General features: G+C 35.3%; 4 protein-coding genes across 4 annotated transcripts; all 4 read right to left on the reverse strand.

Annotated features, from left to right (window-relative positions):
- Nucleotides 1–925: 925 nt before the first annotated feature.
- On the reverse strand, nt 926–3,014 carry LOC103447793 (pentatricopeptide repeat-containing protein At1g07590, mitochondrial). The gene is made up of 2 exons (XM_008386998.4): nt 2,650–3,014; nt 926–2,300 (listed from the first exon to the last, which is right to left on the reverse strand). The coding sequence occupies exons 1-2, from the start codon at nt 2,983–2,985 to the stop codon at nt 1,050–1,052; spliced, it is 1,587 nt and encodes a 528-aa protein (XP_008385220.3). The 5' UTR covers nt 2,986–3,014; the 3' UTR covers nt 926–1,049.
- Nucleotides 3,015–5,320: 2,306 nt separating this feature from the next.
- Nucleotides 5,321–6,685, reverse strand: LOC103447703 (metallothionein-like protein type 2). Its single transcript, XM_008386888.4, has 4 exons — nt 6,601–6,685; nt 5,966–6,178; nt 5,750–5,827; nt 5,321–5,659 (listed from the first exon to the last, which is right to left on the reverse strand). The coding sequence occupies exons 2-4, from the start codon at nt 6,028–6,030 to the stop codon at nt 5,566–5,568; spliced, it is 237 nt and encodes a 78-aa protein (XP_008385110.1). The 5' UTR covers nt 6,031–6,178; nt 6,601–6,685; the 3' UTR covers nt 5,321–5,565.
- A 4,641-nt stretch (nt 6,686–11,326) lies between these two features.
- LOC103447702 (metallothionein-like protein type 2) lies at nt 11,327–12,394 on the reverse strand. Its single transcript, XM_008386887.3, has 3 exons — nt 12,132–12,394; nt 11,917–11,997; nt 11,327–11,732 (listed from the first exon to the last, which is right to left on the reverse strand). Exons 1-3 carry the CDS (start codon nt 12,182–12,184, stop codon nt 11,639–11,641), a joined length of 228 nt encoding a protein of 75 aa, XP_008385109.1. The 5' UTR covers nt 12,185–12,394; the 3' UTR covers nt 11,327–11,638.
- Nucleotides 12,395–19,798: 7,404 nt separating this feature from the next.
- On the reverse strand, nt 19,799–20,830 carry LOC103447707 (metallothionein-like protein type 2). The gene is made up of 3 exons (XM_008386893.4): nt 20,572–20,830; nt 20,361–20,441; nt 19,799–20,118 (listed from the first exon to the last, which is right to left on the reverse strand). The coding sequence occupies exons 1-3, from the start codon at nt 20,622–20,624 to the stop codon at nt 20,025–20,027; spliced, it is 228 nt and encodes a 75-aa protein (XP_008385115.1). The 5' UTR covers nt 20,625–20,830; the 3' UTR covers nt 19,799–20,024.
- Nucleotides 20,831–26,684: the final 5,854 nt, after the last annotated feature.

The raw sequence follows: 26,684 nt of genomic DNA on the forward strand, positions 1-26,684 counted from the left end.
TTGATAAATGTGTTGACATGTGTCATATTGTAATTGGGTGTTGTATAGAGTTAGTTAGAAGTGTTGACCCTGCTATAAGCTATATATACCACTGTGTAGTGTAATTATAAAGATCATCTAATGAAAAAGAATATTCAGTCTCTCTCTCTAGTTGTTAACTTTCTCACTCTACAATTGCTTTCTGTAAACCTTCATTGTTGACAAGTAGGACATGCGAGTCTCAGAGTAACCGCTTCAATGGAACTTGCGTGAGTAAGAGTAAATGTGCAGTTGTTTGCCAAACTAAGGGCTTCCTCGATTGCTGGTGCTTGGGTTTACGCTGCAGATGCTTTTGCACACAAAACTGTTAATTAGCTAATTAATTAAGCTAGTGATGAGCTGATCACTTATCACTTAGTGGGTGCATGGACGCATGTACTTTGGTACTAGTGTGGAACTTGATGGAATAATTCACGGTTAGGTTGTTAATTAATATCGTATCACTGTTATGGTTTTTAATGTTCTTGTTTGTTATGCATCATCGTCATGAGTTACCTTGTACAGTATGTCGTACTGCATAACTTATTTATGGGTTAATTTCAGTTTACTACTCTGAAGTTTCTTGATTTTCAACATTACATACATCAAGTTTTTTTTCGTCCCAATCTGGCACCTAAAGTGATAATTAATTTTGAGACACTGTCATACATCTTCCCCGTGAATTCATAGAGCATTGTATAAAGAATGTTCAAGGGTTCATCTATTTAACCTACTAAAGGTTAAATAGATAGTTGTTAGGAGGGAAGGGATTCAATAGGGATCGAACATGTACCATGATGTATAAGCATGATTGCTTTCCGGTACTGCAGTAAAGCATCGTCCGTCAGTATGTTAGATGCTTACTGATGAAACGATTGCTGTAAATTTGTTGCATTCGCCAAAGGAAAAAAACAACCGGTGCCCCGTCCATCGTATTATCTTCCATTTACAAATTGGTAAAATTTTTGTGTAAGAATCAATATAAATGCATCAAAACACCTTACAAGTTACAACTATGTTACATCGCGGAATCAGGTTCGAAACTGCTCGGCAAGTTTCATCAGACTATAGGTTTCGGCATCCGGCCTTGCGCCGCCAAGAATCATCCTCTTCAAAAGGTTTGAATCATAAACTTTGGCTTTTACATAAGCCTTAATCAAAGTGTTGTACACAAAAGTATGCCTTGCATACTTGGCTTTTGCAAGTTCATCAAACAACTTCTCAGCATTCCCTACATCACCCTTCTCGGCAAAACCCTCGATTATCGAAAGAGTGGTCTCCAACCACGGGGTAGAATTCCTCACCACGTTGCTCATCGTCGAACTCATCCCCAACTCCAAAGTCTTAACAGCTTCCTCTACCAATCCTGCTTTTAAGCAACCCAGAGCAAGATGCCGGAAAGTTATGGCATTTGGTTGGCACCCAACCATCTTTATCTCCCGGAAAACCTTGGATGCTTTATCGATAAGGCCATGTTTGGAATAGACAGATATCATGGAATTGAACTGCTCAGTGGTTTTCATCCCTTTTACCGACTTCATCTCTAACCAAAGTTCTTCAGCTCGGTTGAGTTGTCCGATTCTACCAAATGCTTCAACTACCAGCACATAACTTTTAGACCTAACATGGGGCAGTTCCTTCACTAAGCCCCAAGTTTTCTCCAATTGCTTCTCCTTCCCCAAATACCCATACAACATAATTAGAACATCTAACATTGACCAGTTGTTACCCGTAACTGACTTCTCCAAGGCTTCAACATACGCTTCAGCGGCCGTATACAACCTTGCCACTGCATGGGCAGTCGCTATGATGCAGTAAGATATTTCATTTGGCTCAACATTTGCTCGCTTCATATCAGAGTATACCTTCATCAATCCCTCAATACTGTACTCGTTCGCTTCTATTTTCATGAGAATGTTGAATGTCGAGGCATGTGGGGGAACTTTATCGGCCCTCATTTGAGCGAGGATTTTTGCTATCAACTTTTTACGCCTTGAAGAGGAATGAAGAACAATGAGCCGATTGAAAACCAAGTGCGAGATGGGATGGCCCAATTCCCTCATTTTCTTCATCAACTCGAGCGGAAGCCTTATTGCACCCTTATCCAAGCAGGCAATCACAAGATTGTTGTAAAGGAGATCGTTTTGAAACTCCGATGGAACGCGGGTAAAGAGTTCTTTACCTTGAGATATCCCATGAAACTTGGTTGTAAATTCCAGCAAATAAGAGTAGTCTAGTTCCTTTGGCCTGTAGGGCCTTTCTCTGATCACCCATTCCATTACCTGTCGAAAGCAATAGCTTCAGCTTTAAAATCCATCCCCCCACTCTACCAAATTGGTTCAAAATTTAAAGGGTAGTGAGATTGGCGGTCCTTATACATTGGCGAGAGCGGATATCCTCCTTTTTGCACTCAAGTTTGAATCTCTCTCCCCGCAGATGAGGAACCATTAAAATATAAAACAAAAAGCTCAAAATTTTACTAAAAAAGTTCACTTCTTTTCATCAATTTTCCCAGTAACTAAAAGACTACTAATTTTTACAATACGCAACCGAATAAATCTACCCATTAGAAAAATGAATGCAGGAGAGAGAGAGAGAGAGAGAGAGAGAGAGAGAGAGAGAGAGAGAGACCTCAAGAGCGCGTTTATTCTTCTTGAGCTTCCTGAGGCGGTTAATGGCGTGGAAGACGTCACCTCTATGAATGGGGAAGCCATCACCCATCCAGCTCTGGAAGGCAGACCCAACTGGTTCTCCACTCGGCAGCTTCTCAATCCTGTAAGATAAGCAGGACCTGGGTTCTGCTTGTTTGGACTCGACGATTTTCTCGGGAAAATCATTTGGTGTTTGGGTGCAGAGAAAAAATTTGAAGCCCGATGAAATTTTCTGGGCAGAAAAATCTGGGACGTAACCTGTTCGACGATTTGCCTGAACGAGAGTGCGATGTATCACAAGGTACAGAGTTTGCATACTTCCATTCAGAAAGTGAATGCATCAAGTGCCTGGTAAATGCTAAAATTTCCAACCCATTTACTTAGCCCAAATCTTGAAATTGGGCCTGGGTCCCAAGCCCAAATGGATTTATAAATTTCTGTTCAACAAAAGGGATGTTAAAAAAAAGCACCCGACACTTAGTACTACGGTTGATTGGTATTCCTCTTTACAAGTAAGAGGTCTTAGATTCGATTTTTGCCAAAAGCGAATTTGAACCACATTATTGCTAGCCCATTGTGAGGCTAAGCCCACCTCTCTCGCCTTAGTGTAGATAATATCGTTTGTTCAAAAAAAAAAACAACTTATTAAAATATGCTCAACTCATCTAAATTATGGCCCTAAAAAATTAAGAAAACCCCACAAGCACTGTTCTAAATATTTACGCCTAGGTAGGCTGGTTAGCCACGATCCTAATTAATCCCTAATTGTTTGAAAATTAAGAAATGACGTCTAGATCTACTTAGGCGTCCGACGAGACCGCCTAGTCATCCGCTTAGATTGCGACTCTCACTTAGACAGAAAATAGATAACTTTCATTTTGCATTTTATTTTTTTAAGTAAAATGTAAGAGACTTGTTGAATACTTGGATGTACCCTCATTATATGCTTGTTCTCCTTATTTTCAATATGTTCTAATACTTTATATTCTATATGTCATTTTATTTTCCAATTTATGTATACCAATATAATTATGTATTTTTAAGTATAAATATACTCTTATTTAGAGCTCGTTCGTTTGGATGTGCTTTTAAAATGACTGAAAACACTTTTGGAGAAAATGTTTTTGGAACCAAACCTTAGTAAAAATACACGGAAATCCTGCAAAAGCACTTAAAGTGCTTCCTGGAAGAAGCACATAACTGGTGCTTCTTGCAGAAAGCACTTTAAGTGTTTTTGGAACCCAAAAACGTTTTCTCTAAAAGAACTTATAGTCATTTTAAAAGCACATCCAAACGAGCCCTTATACGATATATAATAAATTTACTTAAATCTGCTGCCTAGGCGCTAGACCCCATCCTGCCGCCCGGTTAGCAACTAGCATTTTTTAGAACCTTGCCCACAAGTAATTCCATATTCTTTATTCATTTGCATATTTTCAACTTCGTTAGGACCAAAAAATCCATATTACTTTGCATAATTTTCATTTTCTATCACTTAAAATCATTCTAAGATTCAACATGTAATCAAACTTCAAAATTATGTATAATTACTCTATATAATTTTTTTCATTTTCTAGCAATGGTGCTTGCATTGCCCCTTTAAGGGGACGAACTTATTCCCCCACTAGCAATAATATATCTTTATCATAAAATTCATAATTAAGATTCTTCATTCTCTTAATCTTCATTTGAAGATCATTCCTACAAAAAAAAAATCATTTGAACAGGTGATTGTTAGTCATTTAAATATACAAAAAAAATCAACGGTGCATCATGAATATGCTACTTGGTATCTCAACTCTTGTTTCATTCCATACATTTAGAGACCAAACGATCACTGCGGGTACAAATGATCTTTTGTATGGGAAATCTTGGAATGAAGATTAATAAATTGAACGGTTCCAACTACGATAAGTTGAAGATATGTTGTTTGTAAGTAAAGGAATGAGCTCATCTCCTAAAAAAAGAATGTCAGTATTCTCCATCCAAATATCAAGATGTTTAGGAGTAATGCTATTCATACCATGTTTTTGTACCACATTTTTATACCACCTTAGGTGGCATTTGATGTGGACAGCCACATCATTTGAATTAATCAAATTTTTAAATTTAGTTCATTATTTAATAAACTAATAATTAAGAAAAACTAGTTAATTAAATGATGATTTTGATATACAAGGAGTCTTTCTCCTTCATTTCCTTGGACTTTGCAAATTTTTCAAATGATGTGGCTGTCCACATCAGATGTCATCTAAGGTGATATAGAAATATAATATAAAAACATGGTATGAATAGCATTACTCGATGTTCAAAGCTCCATCAAACTTTAAATCCGATATATCCTTATCTAGTTTCAGCCAATAAGACTACTACACTTGTAAAACAAATGATACAAATATCCGATTTGGTTTTAGGCCGTTTGATTGTCTTGTTCAAAACAAAAGGTTTGATCCTGAGTGCTGCATAGTTGTGCCTATATATATAAGCAGTTGTTCGTCTGATATCCAAATTATATATTTGTTAAATAAATTAAATTTCCTAATAAATTAATGGATAGATTTAGTCAACTAACAGCAGTTCTTAATTTTTCATTTTCAGTACAAATTCATCTCTAATTGCAAACTCAACATGCATCGAATTCCAATCCAAAAGAAAGCACAACAACAAACACATATATTTAAGAAAGATTGTAGCATACAAAGGCAGCCACAACTCACGAGCCACAGAGCAAATTAGAAACCCTAGCTAGCTGGCTCTCTCTAGCTAGAAGATCATGGATTTGCAGATCAAATGGCAATCTTATTATTTTACAATAAACTTTTAACCCCAACTGGACACTTCAGCTTTTACAGTCTTTTTATTATTTATAGAGACCCCCATGCATGGCGGCTTTTGATCATTTTTGCCAGCCGCATGAACTGTAGCTGCAGTTTGATCCATATTTGCAGCCATTCTCTGCTCCATAGTTCATCTCAGACCTCTCATAGAACCTGCAATAATATTCCATTTTCAAACTAATTAACCAATTATTCATATATATCATGCAAAAACAGATTTTTGAAGAAGTCACGAAAACTTACATCTTCACTGGTGCAACCCCAGCAATCAAGGTCTCAGTAGAAGCGTTCTCTAAGTAACCCAAATCAGGGTACGCACAGCTAAATATATACACATAACAGAAAAAATATATTAAGAAAAACATTAAAGAAATTCATTCAATGTATAAAAGAAGGAATTTAAGGCCACAAAATTGATGTATTTATAATAATAGGTACGAATATAGAACAGTAAATTACTTGCAGCCTTTGCCACAGGAGCAGTTGGAGCCACAGCTACAGTTCGGATTATCGCAACCAGACATTTTTTTGGGAAAATTTTGCGAGTGATAAGATAAGATTAATCTAATGCTGGTAGCTGAATTTCACTCCACCAAAGATGGATTCTCTGGTGAGGGCCTTCACTGGTATTTATACTGCAGTCCAAGATGAAGTGGTAAGGATCCACCGTGGCTGAAAATTAGATACATCATCAAGCATTATTGCAGAACTTGTACTGATAACAAAAAAATGATTTTAGAACTTGTACTATCATGGTAAAACTTAATTCATTAAAATTTTGGAATACGCCACTTAAAACTACAATTTAGTGGTATTTTTCTTCTAAGTGAGATCTAGGTTGAAATCTTGCGGATATCAAATTAAAAACTAATTTATTCCTCCACTTCTTATTGTAAATATATCGTTTGTATAAATAGAAAAAAATTGAAGATATGAGAGTTTAAAGTTTACAATAAATGAGATATCAATTCTTTCTTACTAATATTATAACATACAGATGATTAATACTAACATAACGGTGTAAATATGACACTAAAAAGATTTCTGCACACTGTGAAATATGGAGTGTTTACTGGTTAGAGATAAGGGAAAACCTTTGCATAGGCTTAGGATGCACATCTGGTTATATAAATTACATTACTTTATTTTTTTATTTCTTACAGTTACTGGTATTATTTTGCATAGAATTTTTTTTTTCTTTTTACGGAAATAAACATCATGTATATTGTAAACCAAGTACGATCAACAAATATTCTCTGTACTGCATTTGAGGAAAGAAAAAGATTATCTGTACTACACATTTTATATAGAGTTGTCATTGGGCTTATGCAAAAGATAATGAATGAGGGATTTGGATCATATGCGGAGCCCAAGGAGAGGATCCTCCTGACTAAGAAGTGTGGGCAGTTGGATTTTCATCCAACGACTATAATTATTATAACTTTAAAGAAATCTCATGTTTGTAGCCGTTAGATAAAAATCCAACAACCCACAGTTTTTTGTCAGGAGGATCCTCTCCTTGGGCTCAGGAGAGGATCCAAATTCATGAATGAGACCCTTATTAAAACAATCGTGAAAATAAAATATTGATAATTTCTAAAAAATAACTCCTAATCAGTTATTAAAGTATCTCAGATGGGAAACTCTATTTTAGGGTCTCCACTGCCACTCTTGACTCTTGAGAACTCTTTTAAGGGCTTCAAAGGAATATCTGGCTGCTGTAAGAATATTAACTCCAAGGGAGGGTCTTTATAGTATGATCCTTAAACTTGGGGACTAAAAGATCAAGAAAACCGTTGTTAACATAACAATCGTTGATCTAAATAGTGTAGTTATATGTATTGTTGGCTTAAAACAAAAAAATAATAATTGCAGGACTCGCGCCTCATGCTGCATTAGTAGTTGTCTGGAGATTGTGAGTTGTTTGCGTGTATATAAGCTGTGGATTATGTAACTCCACATTGTGGGGACCATTCCCACTCAAAAAGTAATCTTGGTCCCACTCCTTTTAGTCCCTACGTAGTCCTTAATTGTGGAAATTTTTTAGGGCACTGATCAGTCTCTCTACTATAAGGACTAGACCTCGGCCCAATTGGAAGCCACCAAGTTTTTAAACTTAAGAACGGACGGTGGTAGGGACAATGTTTAAGGCACCATTGAAGATGCTCTTAAAACATCTCCAATACTACTAACTACAAATTTGTTAACTTAGCGGAAATTCTTTTCATAATGCTAGAAGAGGTCATAGTTAAAATCTAGCTACCTAAATTGAGAAAAAAAACAACTTAAGAAAATTATTGGCATCTTAAAATTTGGGGAACTTTAATGAAAAAGGTTTGGGCTAAATTTATTTTAACAAAAAAAATCATGCTATAACTTTATTTAATGAAAAATAATCAAAATTTAATGAAAAACCCTTTAATTTTAATAAAAATGATGAAAAAACTTAATTTTTAATGAAAATGACACAATTTTTAAAATAAAAAATAAAAAAATCCGACGCATGCGCATGACCTGTACACTGTTTATGAAACTGAACACTATTTATTAAATTAAAACTATTTATGAAACTAAACAGTACTATACTATTTATTTGTCCAATTTCATAAATAGTGCCTAATTTTTTGTCCACTTTCATAAGCAATGTCTAGTTCTTGATCATGTTTCATAAATAATGCCTATTTATTGGGTCAAGTTTCATAAATAATGTATAGTAAATGGTAAAGTTTCATTAATAGTATCTCTTTTTTGGTTTGGTTTCATAAATAGTATGTAGTTATTGGTCCACTTTCATAAATAGTGCCTAGTTATTGGTCATGTTTCATAAATATTATCTAGTTCTTACTCCAGTCCCATAAATAGTGTATAGTACAGTTTCATAAATAGTTTCCACCTATTGGTTTAGTTTTGGAAATAATGCTTAATTCTTGTTTTCGTTTCATAAATAATGTCTACTTATTGATCTTGTTTCATAAATAGTGTCTACTTATTAGTGTAGTTTCATGAATAGTGTCTACTTATTGATCTTGTTTCATAAATAGTGTCTATTTATTGGTCTAGTTTCATGAATAGTGTCTACTTATTGGTGAAGTTTTATAAATAGTGTTTAATTATTGGTTCAGTTTCATAAGGTTTGAAACTAAAACACTTTTTGGTCTTGTAAAAGCACCCATTGTGCCGAAAACGATGAACCAAGAAGTGACTCTTTAGATCAAAACCTTGAGAATATTATGTTCTCAGTAATTATATTTAAAAAGTTGTTTTCAATTACCATATTAAAATTTCCTCACTTTTTTCAAAAACCTACAATAATAAATGTAGCTCTCCATCCAATTTCTTGAGCTTGGGTGTCATCTTGGAGAAATTTTTTCTTGTTTCTGTAATACAAATGGTATACCACGTGTTATTATATAAGTGGTGGAAAAATTTATTTTTTATGTTATTAATTTTTTAACACAAGAATCTCACAACTTTTATAAAATGTACAACCTCGTGTTCTGGGCACATTGAAAAGTTTCTCGTCATCATGACTACTATTGAAAAATAACACCACAAAAATAAAACAAGAGAATGTAATTCAATTCAAAGTATTTTTCTTACGCTAAGCAAAAAAAAAAAAAAACCATAAATGTAGCTGACGATGGGGCAAAAAGATAGGAAAAAGTGGAGTGTTTCAGTTTGAAGTTGGGGAGGGGAGGGGAGGGGAGGGGGGGTTACGCGCCCAACACAAGTTGGGTTTATTAGGAACCATTTTCATTAGTTTTCATTAAAATTTATTGAACACTCTTCACTTAGTCACATACTAAAAACGCCTCACATTTACTTTTTAATTAAGGAATTATCTTAAGACATTCGCCTTTGAAATTTCTTCAATATTGTCGATATTTCTATGGAAATATCTAAAAATATATGAAAAAGAGGGTGAAGTCTAAACTTCACCTCATATCAGATAAACTCTTAAGTTTAAGCTAAAATGGACATATTTTGTCGATATTTTTGACATATCGTTTAAATATTGAAGAAACTTTTATATTTCGTCCAAATCAGTGTTTGACATTCCCTAAATTTTTTAATTTTCATCAAAATCAACTGATATCAATATCGATATTCTATCCATCAAGATTTTCCCAAATTTGTATTTTTAATATTTTTACACATATCGATATTTAAAAAACTGCTTATAAGTCATTCGCCATTAAAATTTTGTATCAGGCTGTTCAACAAATTGTGGAGTATAAAACAACCTAAAGAAACTATTAAATTTAAGATACACCCATATGCAAAGTATTGACCACAAAAAAATGGATCAAGAAGTGAGATGGACCAAAGCCCATTAAAGCCCAAGGATGTAGGGGTTCTGATGCCGTTCGCCGGTGCATGTTTTCTTTCCACTTTGATTTGGCCCAAGTAGTCTTTTTATCTCCCTTCCATCACTTGCAAAAGTAGCATACGCCCCCTTTTTAAGTTCTGGCTGTGGTTGCCGGCCGATCACTCTTCGTTTTCGATGCCTAAGTCAGAACTTTATCTCAAGCGGTGATAGAAATAGATTCAATGCAAGAGTTTTAGCCAAGTGGTGGATTTTCCGAGTGAATAAATACATCCCCAATACGCCCTTTGTCATTTCTATCTCAACATGTTTGTGGATCACACACTTGATATCACTATAGTTGTTGATAGCTAGCAAGAGGATGCCTAAATATAGACAGATCGATCCTTCTAGTGTTTTGGTTGTCACCAAAATGCTTTTACAATTGGTACGACTAGATGGTGTCTCTGTTGTTTTACACCTGCTACCAATTTAAATAATTACTCTCTTAAACAAATCTTGAGATTGCCTACGAAACTTGATTGTAAGATAGTCCAAAACGTAGTTATAATTTTAGCCACTAGCTTAGCCTAATTAAGTTCAAGGTTCGAAGTCTTCTAATATTGTAAAAAAAAAAAAAAAATTAGTTATTATTATTTTTTTGTTAAATGATAGATTTGTTAGATTAGATATTAGATTAGGGAGTTGAAGGGGTTCGAACCCGTGTTGTGATGCAAGGGCAACACACCTCTCCACCACTGTGGTAGAGAGCCACTTGCATAAAAAAAAAAAATAGTTATAACGTATAAAATTATGCAAGGAAAGAATTCATGCTTCTAATTAGTCAGTTATATGGGTTGAATTAATCAATTAAATGAGTTGAATTAATCAATTGTGTGATTCGAATTAATGAATTAAATGGTAAAATATTTTGTGAATCCAATTCTGATCACATCAGGAAAAAGTTAAAGATAGGAACATGACCATACATACTCCCTAATAGTTTTAGTGGCTTATCAATTAACAGATCAAAGGTCAACTTAAAGGAGCTTTTAAATTTTTAATTGTTGATAGGGAAATGTTTTTTATTCCCATTATTTTCCTTCTTTAATTTGTATTATATTATTTATTTTTATCTCTTGATTTTTATTTTATTCATTCGATTTAAATACCCAAAATAAATAAGAACGTGTATAAAGAGAAAAACGGTCATTTTCCTTATTCATCCTACTGCAATTTTATCAACCATTTCCAAACCCAAACACCCATCAAACTGATCACATCAGGAAAAAGTGAAGATAGGAACACGACCATTCATACTCCCTAATAGTTTTAGTGTCTTATCAATTACCAGATCAAGGGTCAACTTAAAGGAGCTTTCAATTGTTGATAGGGAAATGTTTTTTATTCCCATTATTTTCCTTCTTTAATTTGTATTATATTATTTATTTTTTTCTCTTGATTTTTATTTTATTTTATTCGTTGTAAAAATCCAAAATAAATAAGAACGTGTATAAAGAGAAAAACGGTCATTTTCCTTATTCATCCTACTGCAATTTTATCAACCATTTCCAAACCCAAACACCCATCAAACTGAAATCACCAGAAAGTAGAACAAACACAGAAATATGAAGAAGAAGGATACAAAGGTAGACACAAGCCACAAAGCAAATCCCAAATCCTTGCTAGCTTACTAGGAGATTCATGGGTTTCCAAATCCCATGACCAATCTTATTTTACAATATTCCAACCCTTAACAGTCTTTTTCTTATTTATAGAGACCATCACAGCTTTCTCTTTTGAGTCTTGACTTCCGCTTGCTTCGATCATTTGTGGCAACCGCATGAGCTGCAGCTGCAGTTTGAGCCACACTTGCAGTCGTTCTCTGCTCCATAGTTCATCTCAGACCCCTCGTAGAACCTGCAAAGTATTTCATGAAATTAAAACAAGATTTTTTGATACACCAATATTGGGAGTTAGGCTAAGTTACACAATATTCTTATAACTCGTACTTAAAGGTCTTTCGCTTGCAAGTGAGCAAAAATAGTAATAGATCATAGTGTTACTCGCGAAACAGAGTTCTTAAGAGTTTATATAAGCTTACATCTTCATTGGTGCAACCCCATCAATTATAGTCTCAGTGGAAGTGGTCTCTGAGTAACTCAAGTCAGGGTACATGCCACATCTACACATATATACAAAGAGAAATCAATATTTTTAGGAAACAATGAACAAAGTAATTAACTCCTAATTAAGAATATAATTAGATGTTATGGAGAATCATGATAGGATATATGGCTAGTGGAATGGAAGAATTACTTGCAGCCACTGCCGCACTTGCAGTCGCTACCACAGCTACAATTGCAAGACATTTTTTTCAAAAGTTGGCAAGACTAAAAGGATAAGGAGAAGTTGTATAGTTGGGAATTGAATTCACTCAAAGCCTGGGATGGGTTTTCTTGTGAGGGACTCAACTGCTATTTATAGTGGAGTTGAAGGTTGAAGTCGTTGAGATCCACCGTACACGTGGATCAATCCTAGGCATCTATTAGAATTATTAAAATTAATAGAGATTAAGTGCCCTGGTTAACAATCCATTTATTCAAATTGGAAATTATTTTGGGTGTGACTGGCTAGAACGTTGACATGTGATGTGATGTTACTAAATAGGCATGTAAAAGGACTAGAACGTAATGGACTTGCCCGAGATCAAACCTATTTTTTGGGTTATGGTTGGCTGGACTTAGCATTAGGTCATCTCTAATGGAGATGGTTAAAAGGTTATAGGCCATTTTTAGTCCGTGTTGGTAAAAAACTAAACTTCAATGGAAGACAGACAAAAATGTGTGGAACCCACTAGGCCAAATAATGGCCTTCTGGCTATTGGGCTGGCTACTTCTAGCCACCCTTTAAGTCTGTTGGTTGGAATAAGGATTTTCTCTAGATTCTCTTTGTGAAGATTTCGAAAATCTGTTTATTATGTTATTTTATCGTACATCATGCGATCAGAAATTATTTTAAATTTTATTATTTAAAATTGAACACAAACAGTATTTGAAGAAAACTGATCACACGATGTACGATGAACGGACACGATTCACAGATCCCTGAGATCCTCACAAAGAGGATTCGAAATGGATCCGAATTCCGTTTGTTGGGGGTCATTTGTTACCATCCAACGTGCTGACATGAGCAGCAACATCTTGGTAATGTCAGCCAGTGGTTGGAAATTTTTTTTTCAAACAAAATAAAAATAAAAAAATGATTTAAAATTCAAATTTTTTCCTATAAATGCCTATGGCATTTCTACATCCTTTCTCATATTGTTTTCACCCTTACATACTATCCTACCTCATTTTATTCTAATTTTTCACATTCTATTTACCTCAAACACTCTTTTCATACACGGTCATCTCTTAATGTCTAAGTTGTTAACATGAAAGTAATATTAAAATATTAAAATATGTAACAATACCAACATGTAACAATACTAATAAGTTAAAAGAAAAACTTGAAAATAATAAATTAATGATGGGCTATGTTTAGCCCTTTTCGGTTGGAGATGGTATACAAATATAGTGTGACATCCCGTCCCAGATTTTACATTTTTATAAATTTTTAAAATGTGATTTTACGAAAATGCCCTTAGAGGCGAGGGTCTTGACTTCGTTGACCAACGTATAGCGAGGTGTACGAATTAATCCTTTAGCATTTTCTTGAGGTACTCGACATTACAGAACTATAAATCCAAGAAGTACTTTTGTTTAGTCACTATTTATATATTTTATACATTTTTATAATGAATATATTTTTGTTTATCATTTAGTGATTTTAAAAAGTTGAGGAAGAAGAGAAAGAATAAGGGGGGAACGGGAGAGAGAGCAGAAGAGAAGGGCTGCTGCCCAATCGGAGGAGAGGAAGAGAGAAGACTGACCAACTAGAGAGAAGAGAAAGGAGGGAAATGAGGGAAGGTGAGAAAGAGGGAGAAACCGGGTTTCCCCCTTGACCCACTCGACCCGAAAAGCACACGGCCAAATTCGGCCATTTTTTAGGCGATTCAAACCTTCCCACTATCTGCAACCTACTCCATAACCTTCCCTCTTCCTTTTCCATCCAAAATTAGAAGGAATTTGGTGGTAATTTTAGGGAAAAATTGCATCGATGGGTGCGACGGTTCTTGGCCGAGATTCACCAAATTTTTAAATGATTTCATCAAATTACCACCACCAAAATACTCCCCTGAAGCTCAGGAACAAAGCCCAAACAAGTTTGGAGGCGTCGGAGTTGCTATGGAGCTGAATTGAGGACACCTAAAACTAGGGTTTCCGACGAGTTTTAGCAAAATTGGGGCTCTTTTAGGACAAATTGGACTTGGCCACATGTATAAAGTTTACTCTACTAATTGAGATCTCCATTCTTGTAAATTTTGATAATTTTTGGAAATAGTTGGATTTTCCAGCGAGTCGGGGCGGCCGATCGCCTCTTGCCGCGGCACATGCGGCGGCGCCCGGCTAGGGGGCCGTGGATGTTATTCTTAGGCTAATTAGATGCTTTGAGTTCATTTTTGGTAATTTTATGACGTAGGTTGATTGTTAGAATCTAAATTCTCTACGTTACGTTAATAGGTCATTATATGAATTGACGATCCGACCGTTGGATCGTTACCAAACTTTAGTATGTTAGAGTGTGTAATATTTGAGGACCATAGGAACTTACAGATCGGGAATCCGATATACGGACCTTTCCAAAATTGGAATTGTAAGTTCATAAAATAAAAGGTTAACCGCCACTTAGTTTTGGCAATTGGCGGAGATCCGACCGTTGGATCGTAATGAGACTTAAGGATTTTCTCTAGAGGTATAATGTGGATCTTTGGAAGCAACGGATCGGAAATCCATGATGCAAATCTTCCAAATTGAATTACGTAGAGATGCGTTTTATGTAAATTGTGTATTTTATCGGAATGAATTCTGAGATGTGATTTGATAATTGGCCACAGGCGACGATGGTTCGTGATGTCTTGATATGCGTGCTAAGGAGTAGTAGGGCGGACCTCAGGTAATTGGGTCTTTTCCTTTCTATTATATACATATACATATACATATACATATATATATATGATTGATAATTCCACAAACAGTTATAAATTGATTACTGCATATCATTACTGTGAATGCTTTGAAGTACTAATGCGAACTACGAATGGTTTGATCCCTGTTTAGGGTACGTAGGCAGTCTAACAAGACGTTAGATGCAGCCATACAATAATTGAAACAAAAACCTTGTTTGGGAATTGAGAAATGTGAAGAAAATTGGTGAAAATATGAGATTTAACCTTATATTTTTAGTGATTAGATGTTGGTCATAAATCAATATGGAAGGAATCAAGAAATTGAAATAAGGAAACGTAAGTAATGATAGTTAATTAAACTAGTGTTTAGTTGGACTTATCCCCGATAATTAATTCTGAAAATAAATAATTCGGGAGTAAGGCGTTATAGATTGTGCATTTTACGCTACATTATATATATATATATATGTATATATTGGAAAAATACTATGATATGGTTGAATTTTAGATTTGCATTATGGCATATCCATGTGTATATTACTTGCACATAATTATTGTGAATGCTTTGAAGTGCGAAGGTGAACGCAGAACACACAGGTGAGTTCAGGTGAGTTATGGTATTAGTTGAAATAATTAAGTTATGGCATGATCACATTTATGTTTTAGGCAACTTCGACATTGTCGTACATGTTGCCTATGAGTTGAATATGTCATATGAGATGCATTTAGAGCTCATAAAGTAGTGATCCCCCCCCCCGGTGGCCAGGGCACAGTCCTTCACGTGATTTTCACCTTCCGCACCTTACGCTCACCTTGGATCTAAGGTAGGTGCACAAGCATGTTGTACAGACCGCTATAGGTGGTTCCGACTCGTAGATGACTCGTGATTATTCGCACAGTCTTCACGTGATCGTAGCACTTGAACGTACTTATTTACACACAGTCTTGTCATACAGACCACTATAGGTGGTTCCGACTCGTGTGCAGGGATATATGATGAGCCAACATTGATTGATGAGATATGGATAAGTCGTACAAGTCACTATAGGTGATTTCGACTGATGAGCTAGCATTGATTGATGAGATATGGATAAATCATACATGTCACTATAGGTGACTCCAACTTATGAGTTAGCATTGATTGATGAGATATGGATAAGTCATACAGGTCACTATAGGTGACTCTGACTTGCGTACAAGTATGAATTATTAATCACATGATTATTGATATTGCTGATGAGATGCGGTGTTATGGTATATTTAAGGAGTTACTGTTGATATACTTTTGATTTCACATTGATACGTGGTATGATTTTTCTGGAAACTATACAGGTGTTGCAGCGAGGGGTTATAATGTTTTATATGGTTTCTATTAAAATCTTATTTCTCGGGCCACTCACCCTTGTTTTGTTTTCACCCTTCAGGTTTTATTAGCGGAGCTTTCTTATCATTGAAAATTCGTGGCGATTCTTAGTATTGGAGATTCTTTCGAGCATACGATTCTTAATTCACTCTACTGTACTTACTTATGCTCTAACGTCACGTGTGAAGTGAGTTCATTCCCGTTCACCAGCGTACTCTGGTATTTAGGCACTCTTAGTGTTAAATTTATTCACATTTTTCCACATCATCACACTTTATGACTTTGTCACCTTCCAGGTGTCGGCCAACGCAGCTCGATTCGGAGTCCTAGTGGACATTTCGGGTCGGGGTGTGTCATATAGTCTGACACTGTTCATTTAAAAATAATTTTTTTTTCAGGGCTATAATTCTAAATGGAGCTATACTTAACCCTTTCAGTTGGAGATGCCCTTAGGATCGAGCTTTATCTGCCTAGACTCGATTTTTATGCCCTACACGATATGGCTCGATGTAATTTAAATACTTTTGAACTTTCTTTAATATAATTAAGTACTTGTTTTTCAATACTAATATAATATAATCCTTTTTTTAACAAACAATATTATCTACACTGTGGGGGAGGAGTCATGTGGATATAGCCTCACATTAGGCTATAATATGGTTCAAATTCGTCTTTGATAATAATTGAATTTAAGACCTCTCACTTACAAGTGAAGAAGAATATATCATTAGAACGTAGTACTAAGTAGCCTAATATAATTTAATTGACTATATTAACCAAAAAAATACCTAAATTGAAATGGTAATTAACAACTAATAAAAATAAAATGTCTTAAGTTCAACAGAAGAAATTTATTTCTAAAGTGGGTGAAATATTGAGATTTTTTTTTTTGAATAAACGATATTATTCCCTTTAGTGTAGATAATATCGTTTATTAAAAATAAATTCTCAATATTCCCACTTTAGAAATAAATTTCTTTTGTGTGTGTGTGTGTGTGTGTGTGTGTATATATATGTCACGTTTCAAAATAACTCTAAACGCTAACTAAACATACATTCTTGATGACGATCAATTAGTGGCACTCAATTTTGTATCTTGATAATAATTAATAATTATTTTAACCTAGTGGCACTCAATTTCGAATTCGGATCCTCGCCGGATCTTCTTTGTGAGGATTCCGAGGATCCGTCAATTGTGTTCATTCATCGTACATCGTGCGGTCAGAAATTATTTTAAATATTTTTATTTAAAATTAAACATAAACAGTATTTGACAAAAACTGACTGCACGATGTACGATGAACGAACACGATTCACGAATGTCCAATATCCTAACCAAAAGGATCTGGTAGGCTCAATTTCTACCTTGATAATGATTAATTTTTTAAGTGGCACTCCACTTTTATTATTTTCAAAAAGAGGTTTAATGTTCAAATATGATAAATAGCAATGGTTAAATCAATCAAGAAAAGTTATAAAGATGATAACATAAACACATTATCAATAATTTAAAATTAGAATTTTTTTTAACAAACGATATTATCTACACAAAGAATGTGGGAGAGTTGGCTAAACCTCACACTGGGCTAACTATAATAATGTAGTTCAAATTCGTCTTTAGCGAAAATTGAACTTAAAACCTCTAATTTACAAGTGAAGAGGAATACCATTAGACTGTAGGAAGTTAACAATTTTATTTCTTATCATTCATGTGCACCACTCACATTAATTCCCATTTTATTATTTGGGAAGAAAAACTTTCGCTGCTTAAGGATATATTAATGAGAAACTTCTCTTTAAAATACCTCAGATTAATTCTCTCAATTTATTATTTGGAAAGAAAGAATTGGCTCCTTAAGGATTGATGGGACTTCTCTTTAAAATATCTTATGACCTTTCTACAGTATTTTATGCTTTTACCGAATCCGTCTATTTGTTTTTAGACAATTCGATGATTAAACTATTTTAGTTTTAATTGATTTTTTTGCAGACTTGATATTTACATAATGATTTTTAATATACATAGTTTTGATCATCAATATGAAATTATGTAAATAGGCCACAAGGAGTTAACCTATTATTGAGTTTCATTTGATTCGTGGAGTGGCCAAAGTAGTCCCTTTCTTCCTACCATACGGCACCTGCACAACTAGGTCACCTTTTAAGTTATGGTGGCGGTTGCTAGCTGACCATTCTTCGCCTAAGTTAGAATTATATTTCAAGAAATGTACTGGGTTTTCCAGGTAGACAAACATATATGAGTCCAAAATGTTCTTGTTTTGGCCAAGAGTTCAACTCAAGGTAATAAATCAATCCTTCATGGGCAGTACGTACTTGCAGAGGGGGGCGTTGGGATGTGAGAAAGGTGCAGTGGCACAGAGTTCCGAATTTTTGGGAGGCCCCAAAATTTTTTATCCTCCTTATACTACATATATGAGTATTAATTTATAATAAAAAAAAATTTAACTGAAAAAAAAAAATCATCATCATATGATTTTACAATTGATTAAATAGAGCTTATACTTAATATATTATTTTTCTATTTTTCTCTAGCAATAAAAAACTTATGTATTACTTTCTTCTACTTTTCTTAAGTAATAAAAAACTAATGTGTGATTATTACTTTATTCCACCACAAACGTATTTTCATATCTCTCTTTTAGCTGTGCTTGATTTTTTTATAGATGAACCAAAATCATAATTTAATGGTAATTGGAGATTATTCAATTAGTAAAAGTGAGATGCTGATTTCAATTAAGTTTGAATATTGATAGTTGAACTTTGTATGAATATATTCTCTAAGAAATTATTATTTTTAAATAAGGACGGCCTTCTTATGAAATTCGCACAGGACCACCAAACTGTCAGAGACAGCCTGTGTACCAGCCCCTTTACCTGTTGAGCTCGTGTAGGCATCGACAGAGATTGATTATGAAGGAGAGGAGGGCACACCAAATGACGATGGATGGAGGTTACGACTGCAGTCGGGGATAGCGGCCATGGTAGAGGACGTGGTTTGGGAGGCAGCTACTCAAGGTGGCCGCGGTAGTGGCCATGGGAGGGGAGGATGGAGGATACAAGGAAGAAGCACCTCATGCTCAAGGTGCCCGCGGTCGTTGCCATGGGAGGGGGAAGGATATGGACGTGGCTATAGGTGGAACATCATACAAAAATGGCCAGTGTCTAGTTTAGAGCTGCAAGATGGAAGTTAATCTCTCGTTTTGTCGCGTAGATTAGGTGCGATGTTTGAATAGATGAAATTAATCATGCCCTTAATTAATCAAATATATGACTCTTGGAATGAATTAATTATATGGTATTATCTATTGTGTTTGCCTTTTTTTTGGGTCGAATATCTCTGGTGTTTCTAAATTCCAAATCTGGTTACATCAGATAAAAAGTCAGAAGATAGGAACATGACCTAATAGTTGGTGGCTTGTAAAAATATGGATTAAAGGTCAACTCAAAGGAGCTCTCAATAGTCCATATCCACTACAATTTTATCTTTCATTTCCAAACCCAAACACACATCAAAGTAAAACCCACAAGAAATTTAAGCTGAAGAAACACATAAATTAAGAAAGATGTAACATACAAATAATTAAGCTAGCCACAAAGCAAATCCCAAACCCTAGCTAGCTAGAGATTCATGGATTTGCAAATCTCATGGCTAATCTTATTTTACAGTAAGTTCTAAAACCCAGCTTTTACAGTCTTTTCTTATTTATAGAGACCATCACAGCTTTCTTCTTTGAGTTTAGATCGTGGCTTGCTTCGATCATTTGTGGCAGCCGCATGAGCTGCAGCTGCAGTTTGAGCCACACTTGCAGTCATTCTCTGCTCCATAGCTCATCTCAGACCCCTCAGAGAACCTGCAATAATAATGATAATATAGTCAATTTCATTTTTTTTTTAACTACAGAGTTTATTTAGAACTCCAAAAAAGTCATCCGGCACTCCTAGAATAGTAAATTCTCTATATGTTTCTACGTGATTAAAGTAGAGAATGACCTTTTTGAAATGTTAATAAGTAATTTATAGTACGCTTTAAACATATTTTCGGAATACATTTAATTAACCTTTTAATAAAACAGTCATCCTTATAATAACTTACATCTTCACCGGTGCAACTCCAGCAATGATGGTCTCAGTGGAAGTGGTCTCGGAGTAGCTCAAGTCAGGGTACATGCCACATCTACACGTATATACAAAAAGAAAACAATTGACATTATTAGTAAAAGGACTAATAATTAAGAATATAATTAATTCAGAATTATAGAGATTGATGATCACATATATGCTGGTTAGGGGAATAGAAGAATTACTTGCAGCCACTGCCGCACTTGCAGTCACTACCACAGCTGCAATTGCAAGACATTTTCTTCAAAAGTTGGCAAAAGGACAAGGAGAAGAGTGCTGTAGTGCTGGGAATTGAATTCACTCAAAGCCTCGGATGATTTTTCTTGTGAGGGTCTCAACTGCTATTTATAGTACAGGTGAAGGTTAAAATGGTTGAGATCTGCCGTACACGTGGATCATTCCAAGATGTCAATATATGCGGGATTGTTAAAGTTTACAAAGATTACTTGCCCTAGCCAACCATCCACAATTCATGTACGTTTTTTTTTTTTTTTTGTCAAATAGAGGAATATTATTAAATACGAATAGAAAAGTTTACATCAATAGCCAAAGTATTAAACACAGTGGCAGATGCATTGAGGGGCAAGGAGGTCAGTTGACCCCTCAAACTTCGATGAAGGTCCATAGATACCTTGGGTGCTAACCTTTTGAACTTCGGTGAATGTCCATGAATACCTTAGGTGCTGCCCTTTTGAATATTACAGTTTGTTTCATACATGCCCTCAACTGACTTCAGGCCTACCAAGACTTGGTGAATGTCCATGGATACCTTAGGTGTTGCCCCTTGCATACATTAATAGGTGTGCAATATGTCTTTCCAAAGGACTTCAGGCCTAACAAGACTCGATGAAATGGTGATATGCATGCTATTTTTGGTATAAAAAAAATTGCGCGCTATTCTTACTAACCCCCCTAATATCATTTCCTGGATCCGCCACTAATTAAACAACCACTCTGGTTCAAAGCAATTCCACAAGTTAGAACCCCCATACGTGTGACATAATTCACCACCAAGTGCGCAGCCCCATTACAGGCTCGAGGAGTAAAGAGAAATTCCACGTAACTCAATTGATGTTTGTTGTGATCAATGTCCCATAGCACACCTTCAAGACTAGCCTCCGACAGTAAAAGGCCATTTAACATCTACACAAGAACCTTCGAATCGGTCTCGATTTGAACCATCCCATAACCTCTTTCCGTACAAGCTACCGAAGCCCCCCTCACCGCTTCCGCTTCCTCCATCAGACTAGACTCACATAAGACATTCCCCACACCACCGGCCCCTTGAAAAATTCCTGCAAAGTACCTAGCCTCCCGCCCAAATCCACCCCTTCCTGTGTGATTACACCAAGCTTCATCACAATTAACCTTAATTGTTTGAAATAGAGGCTTCACCCATCTCTCATGTACCGTCCCCCCTCCCCGCCACTGCTGACCGCCTATAAGTGTGTGCTTCCCCCCCCCCCATCTCCCTCAAGTTCACTCCATTGACAATGCATAAGCTCCAAAGCTACCCGAGGCTCCACTACCGTCTTCTCAAATACCACACTATTTCTACATTTCCAAATACGCCACAAACCACACACCTCACCGCAAAAAGCTTATCCGCCTCCACCTCAACACTATATTTTTGACATAACCAATTTCCAACATTCCAAGAAATCCTCACCCTTTACCGAAACCACATCCAACTGTAATGGTGAACCTAACTAAAAAATTCTAGCAAAAGAGCATTTGAGAAGAGATGTACCTGTGTCTCCACATCCTCTCCACATTGTGGACAACAAGTCTCCTACCGAACACCCCAGCGTTGTAGATTAGTACGAACCACCAATATATTTTTACAACCCCTCCAAATGAAATGCCGAAGCTTTGGAGGAACTTGCAACTGCCACACATCCAACCAAGTAGGATCCTTAATATGACCCTCACTCGATTGACCCGTCCCTTTACGTCCCAGCTCACCATTTCTCTCCATCTCCTGAGCCACCTTATAACCCGATTTGACCGAGTACAATACACACATTTCCGTGTATAATGCCAGATAATTCGATCCAGGCACCCAAACATACTAAGCGGCAAGCTTAAATAATACGGGCTTCCTCATTATTGAAACACCCTTCAACCACATCCCTCTTCCATTGATCGTCAGGAGTTACTAGCTCTGTGTTGATTATTGACTCAAACATGTAGTCAAAGTCCAATTCTTTGGGCTACTTTGTGGTAATGGGAGGCAAACAACATTTGTGCCTAATTTGTGCCTAATTTGTGCCTAACTCTTTTGACTTGATGGTAGGCCTTTGGCCATTGATGTCTTTGAGAAGCCTTTCTTTGGCTATAAAAGGAGAGCAAGGTGCAGCTCATAAGCACGGAGGAGAGACAAGAGGAGAACAAGGAAGAGAGAAAAATAGTAAGCAGCCATTCGGCATAGAGAAGAATTTTCTCAAATTGTCTTGCTTTGTATTTTTGGTTTTCTCTTCCTATTGTAAGTGTGAGAGCTTGGGTTATTCGGGTCTTTGGGAAATTGAGTGATAAACACTATTGTATGTTCTCATTGATTATAGTGGAATACTCCGTCGTCTTCAAACTGGATGTAGGCATTGCCGAACCAGTATAAATCTTGGTGTTCTTGTTGGTGTTGTTTTTATTCTGTTCTGTCTTACTATTCACTTACAGTCGAATGCCGCTTCCGCACAACACTCTGCAACCAACTGTGGCATCTCAGATGCCCACGAAGTAGATAGGAATGTACATGGAATTGGTAACCATGGGTCATTCTGAATCCGTATACACCCTTCATCTCCAACCCACCATCGTATGAGAATTCTCCGACCCTGCAAAATACCCTTCCACCCCCAAGAAGTTCCCCTTCCCACCGATGCATCCAGGAAAGTAGAGAAAGGGTAATATTTTGCTTAAAGAATCTTAGCCAACATAGAGTCCGGATTACAGATAATCCACCACCCAACCTTTGCAAGCATGGCTAAGTTAAAAGAAATAATTTCCTTAAATCCAAGACCACCGACAATATTACATTTCGTCAATTTACTCCAAACCATCCAATGAACCCCCTTATGTGTTTTCTTACTTGCTCAATTTCCTTAGCCAACCAAATAGGTAGTTAAAAACAAGGCATAGTGTAATTAGGCAAAGCAGTGGCTACACTTTTAAGAATGACCTCTTTCCCAGCAACCGATAGAAAACTACTCCGCCCACCCATTAATTCTCTCCTCCAGCCTATTCCATATGTCTTCAAACACCTTCTTCTTAAAACCTCCAAAATCCGCTTGGAGACCTAAGTACTTACCAAAGTTCTCCTGGTATTTAATCCCCACCACTTCTGACAACCGGTTCCTCAAAGGTTGTGGACAACTAGATGGTAACACATTTATACTTTAGAGATCCTTACTGTTTTTTACTATATCTAAATTTCAAAGTATAAAGTAATTATCAAACACTAACTTAACTTAAATTCTTAGCAAAGATCGATCATTTGTTTTAGGGGTGTGATATCCACACACCATTTTTTACTTCTCTCACACCTTTTTGGTTTTCAGCTGTTGGATCGGATGAATTGAAGAAAATCAACGGACATAAATCAACAAGGGGTGTGTGAGAAGTAAAAAGGGGTGTGTGGACAGCACACCCCTTGTTTTATTGACACTCTATTTGTACTATTATTACAGAAAAGTTTAGCTGAGTTCAAATTTCATAGATAATAATTGTTGAATAAAAAATAAAAAATAAAAGCTTCAAAGATGTTGTTCAAAACATAAGTACAGTATCAATGTTTAAAATAGAAACTTAAGGATCTTATTTCTTATCATTCATGTACACCACTCAAATTTAATTCCCTCAACTTATTATGAGTTCTTTCATTTTATTTATTTATAATAGTCCCATCTTTCAATCTAAAAGTTTCTTTGCAGAACAAAGTGGTCGCTACACTTTTAAGGACCTCTTTCCCAGTAACCGATAGAAAACTGCTCCGTCCACCCATTAATTCTCTCCTCCAGCCTATTCCATATGTCCTCAAACACCTTCTTCTTAAAAACTCCAAAATCCGCTTGGAGACCTAAGTATTTACCAAATTCTCCTGGTATTTAATCCCCAACACTTCTGACAATCGGTTCCTCAAAGGTTGTGGACAACTAGATGGTAACACATTTATACTTTAGAGATCCTTACTGTTTTTTACTGTATCTAAATTTCAAAGTATAAAGTAATTATCAAACACTAACTTATCTTAAATTCTTAGCAAAGATCGATCATTTGTTTTATTGACACTCTATTTGTACTATTATTACGGAAAAGTTTAGCTGAGTTCAAATTTTATAGATAATAATTTTTTAATCAAACAAAAAAAAAAAAAAAAAAGCTTCAAAGATGTTCAAAACATAAGTACAGTATCAATGTTTAAAATAGAAACTTAAGGATCTTATTTCTTATCATTCATGTACACCACTCAAATTTAATTCCCTCAACTTATTATGAGTTCTTTCATTTTACTTATTTATAATAGTCCCATCTTTCAGTCTAAAAGTTTCTTTGCAGAGCAAAGTGGTCGCTACACTTTTAAGAATGACCTCTTTCCCAGTAACCGATAGAAAACTATTCCGCCCACCCATTAATTCTCTCCTCCAGCCTATTCCATATGTCTTCAAACACCTTCTTCTTAAAAACTCCAAAATCCGCTTGGAGACCTAAGTATTTACCAAATTCTCCTGGTATTTAATCCCCAACACTTCTGACAACCGGTTCCTCAAAGGTTGTGGACAACTAGATGGTAACACATTTATACTTTAGAGATCCTTACTGTTTTTTACTATATCTAAATTTCAAAGTATAAATTATCAAACACTAACTTAACTTAAATTCTTAGCAAAGATCGATCATTTGTTTTATTGACACTCTATTTGTACTATTATTACAGAAAAGTTTAGCTGAGTTCAAATTTTATAGATAATAATTTTTTAATCAAACAAAAAAAAAAAAAAAAGCTTCAAAGATGTTGTTCAAAACATAAGTACAGTATCAATGTTTAAAATAGAAACTTAAGGATCTTATTTCTTATCATTCATGTACACCACTCAAATTTAATTCCCTCAACTTATTATGAGTTCTTTCATTTTATTTATTTATAATAGTCCCATCTTTCAGTCTAAAAGTTTCTTTGGAGAACAAGGCGCATTTGCATCTACAAGTGGTCGTCTTTTACTAAAGGTTTTTTTTTATTAGCATCCCACTAAGTGTTGAATAAACCTCACATAATATTTTATTATTAAATAACTTATATACCCTAATATGCAATTACTATTTAGGCCATATATGTATTAAAAAATAAAAATTATTTTCTGAATACACCCCAACTATTTGTCAATATGTATTCTAAGATTGTTTTCTTTCAAGCTCTTGAAGATACTCTCACCTCCATTATAAAACAAAACCCTAACTAAAAGCACAACATAGTTAATGAAAAAGAGAGGTTAAGTTTGACGAATGAAACATGAAATCAATGTTTTGGAGGCTTCGACGTTGTCCGTAGCTCTGTCACTTGGGTATTGACTACAACATCTGTATCATTTGTAACTTCGACATTGATTCCAACATCTATATCATCTGTAAGTTTGAAACTAAAATGTCATCTCCAACTTTTGTGTTATTAGAATTTAAAAAAAAATGCATGTGCTTATATATTTCTTCATAAATACATCTCTTGGCATACATTTTCCTTTGCATGAAAATCATTTAAAATCTCTAATTGATATGCAAAGGGAACTTTTGGGTTGAGCTTTAGATACCAGGCATGAATCGTAACATTAAAATTTCTTCTTTGATCCTACAGTTGCCCAGAAATATTCAAACATAAAATAAGCAAGAAAGACAATATGGGCATATACTTCTTCTCATAACGTGATCCACATATTTGAGAAATCTATGACTATCTTCTCCCCCAAAACTCTAGCAAGTTCTTTGCTGAAAAACAAAACATAAAAAACTATTTGAATAATTTAATTAAGGAAGAGTTTGATTGTAGGGTTTAAGTAGGGTGTGAGGTTTATGCAGAGGGGTGTGGGGTGTAAGGGTAGTATTGGAAAATAAGTGGGGTGTATTAAGATAAATTTTTAGTTAAAAAGTAGATTTAGGGTGTATTAAGTATGTGGGGTGTTAATAAAACAAGCCTTTACTAAGGGGTACAAAACTTTTTGTATTTGGCTTCTTTTTTTTTTTTAACCTTTTGTTATGAACAAAAGCTATTGCTTTTTTTTTTTAACGAACAATATTATCTACATTAAAG

Source organism: Malus domestica, chromosome 11 (genome assembly GCF_042453785.1).
Source record: "Malus domestica chromosome 11, GDT2T_hap1".
Taxonomy (NCBI): domain Eukaryota; kingdom Viridiplantae; phylum Streptophyta; class Magnoliopsida; order Rosales; family Rosaceae; genus Malus; species Malus domestica.

Bases quoted from the DNA above. Each gene is read 5' to 3' on its own strand.
- LOC103447703 (XM_008386888.4), bottom strand. From the start codon at position 6,030: ATGTCTGGTTGCGATAATCCGAACTGTAGCTGTGGCTCCAACTGCTCC. The intron at 5,828-5,965 runs GTAATTTACTGT...GTATATATTTAG, and splicing joins TCCTGTGGCAAAGGCTGCAA to CTGTGCGTACCCTGATTTGG. The intron at 5,660-5,749 runs GTAAGTTTTCGT...ATATTATTGCAG, and splicing joins GGGGTTGCACCAGTGAAGAT to GTTCTATGAGAGGTCTGAGA.
- LOC103447702 (XM_008386887.3), bottom strand. From the start codon at position 12,184: ATGTCTTGCAATTGTAGCTGTGGTAGCGACTGCAAGTGCGGCAGTGGC. The intron at 11,998-12,131 runs GTAATTCTTCCA...ATATATGTGTAG, and splicing joins AAGTGCGGCAGTGGCTGCAA to ATGTGGCATGTACCCTGACT. The intron at 11,733-11,916 runs GTAAGCTTATAT...AATACTTTGCAG, and splicing joins GGGGTTGCACCAATGAAGAT to GTTCTACGAGGGGTCTGAGA.
- LOC103447707 (XM_008386893.4), bottom strand. From the start codon at position 20,624: ATGTCTTGCAATTGCAGCTGTGGTAGTGACTGCAAGTGCGGCAGTGGC. The intron at 20,442-20,571 runs GTAATTCTTCTA...ATATACGTGTAG, and splicing joins AAGTGCGGCAGTGGCTGCAA to ATGTGGCATGTACCCTGACT. The intron at 20,119-20,360 runs GTAAGTTATTAT...TTATTATTGCAG, and splicing joins GGAGTTGCACCGGTGAAGAT to GTTCTCTGAGGGGTCTGAGA.
- LOC103447793 (XM_008386998.4), bottom strand. From the start codon at position 2,985: ATGCAAACTCTGTACCTTGTGATACATCGCACTCTCGTTCAGGCAAAT. The intron at 2,301-2,649 runs GTCTCTCTCTCT...TGCTTTCGACAG, and splicing joins AGAATAAACGCGCTCTTGAG to GTAATGGAATGGGTGATCAG.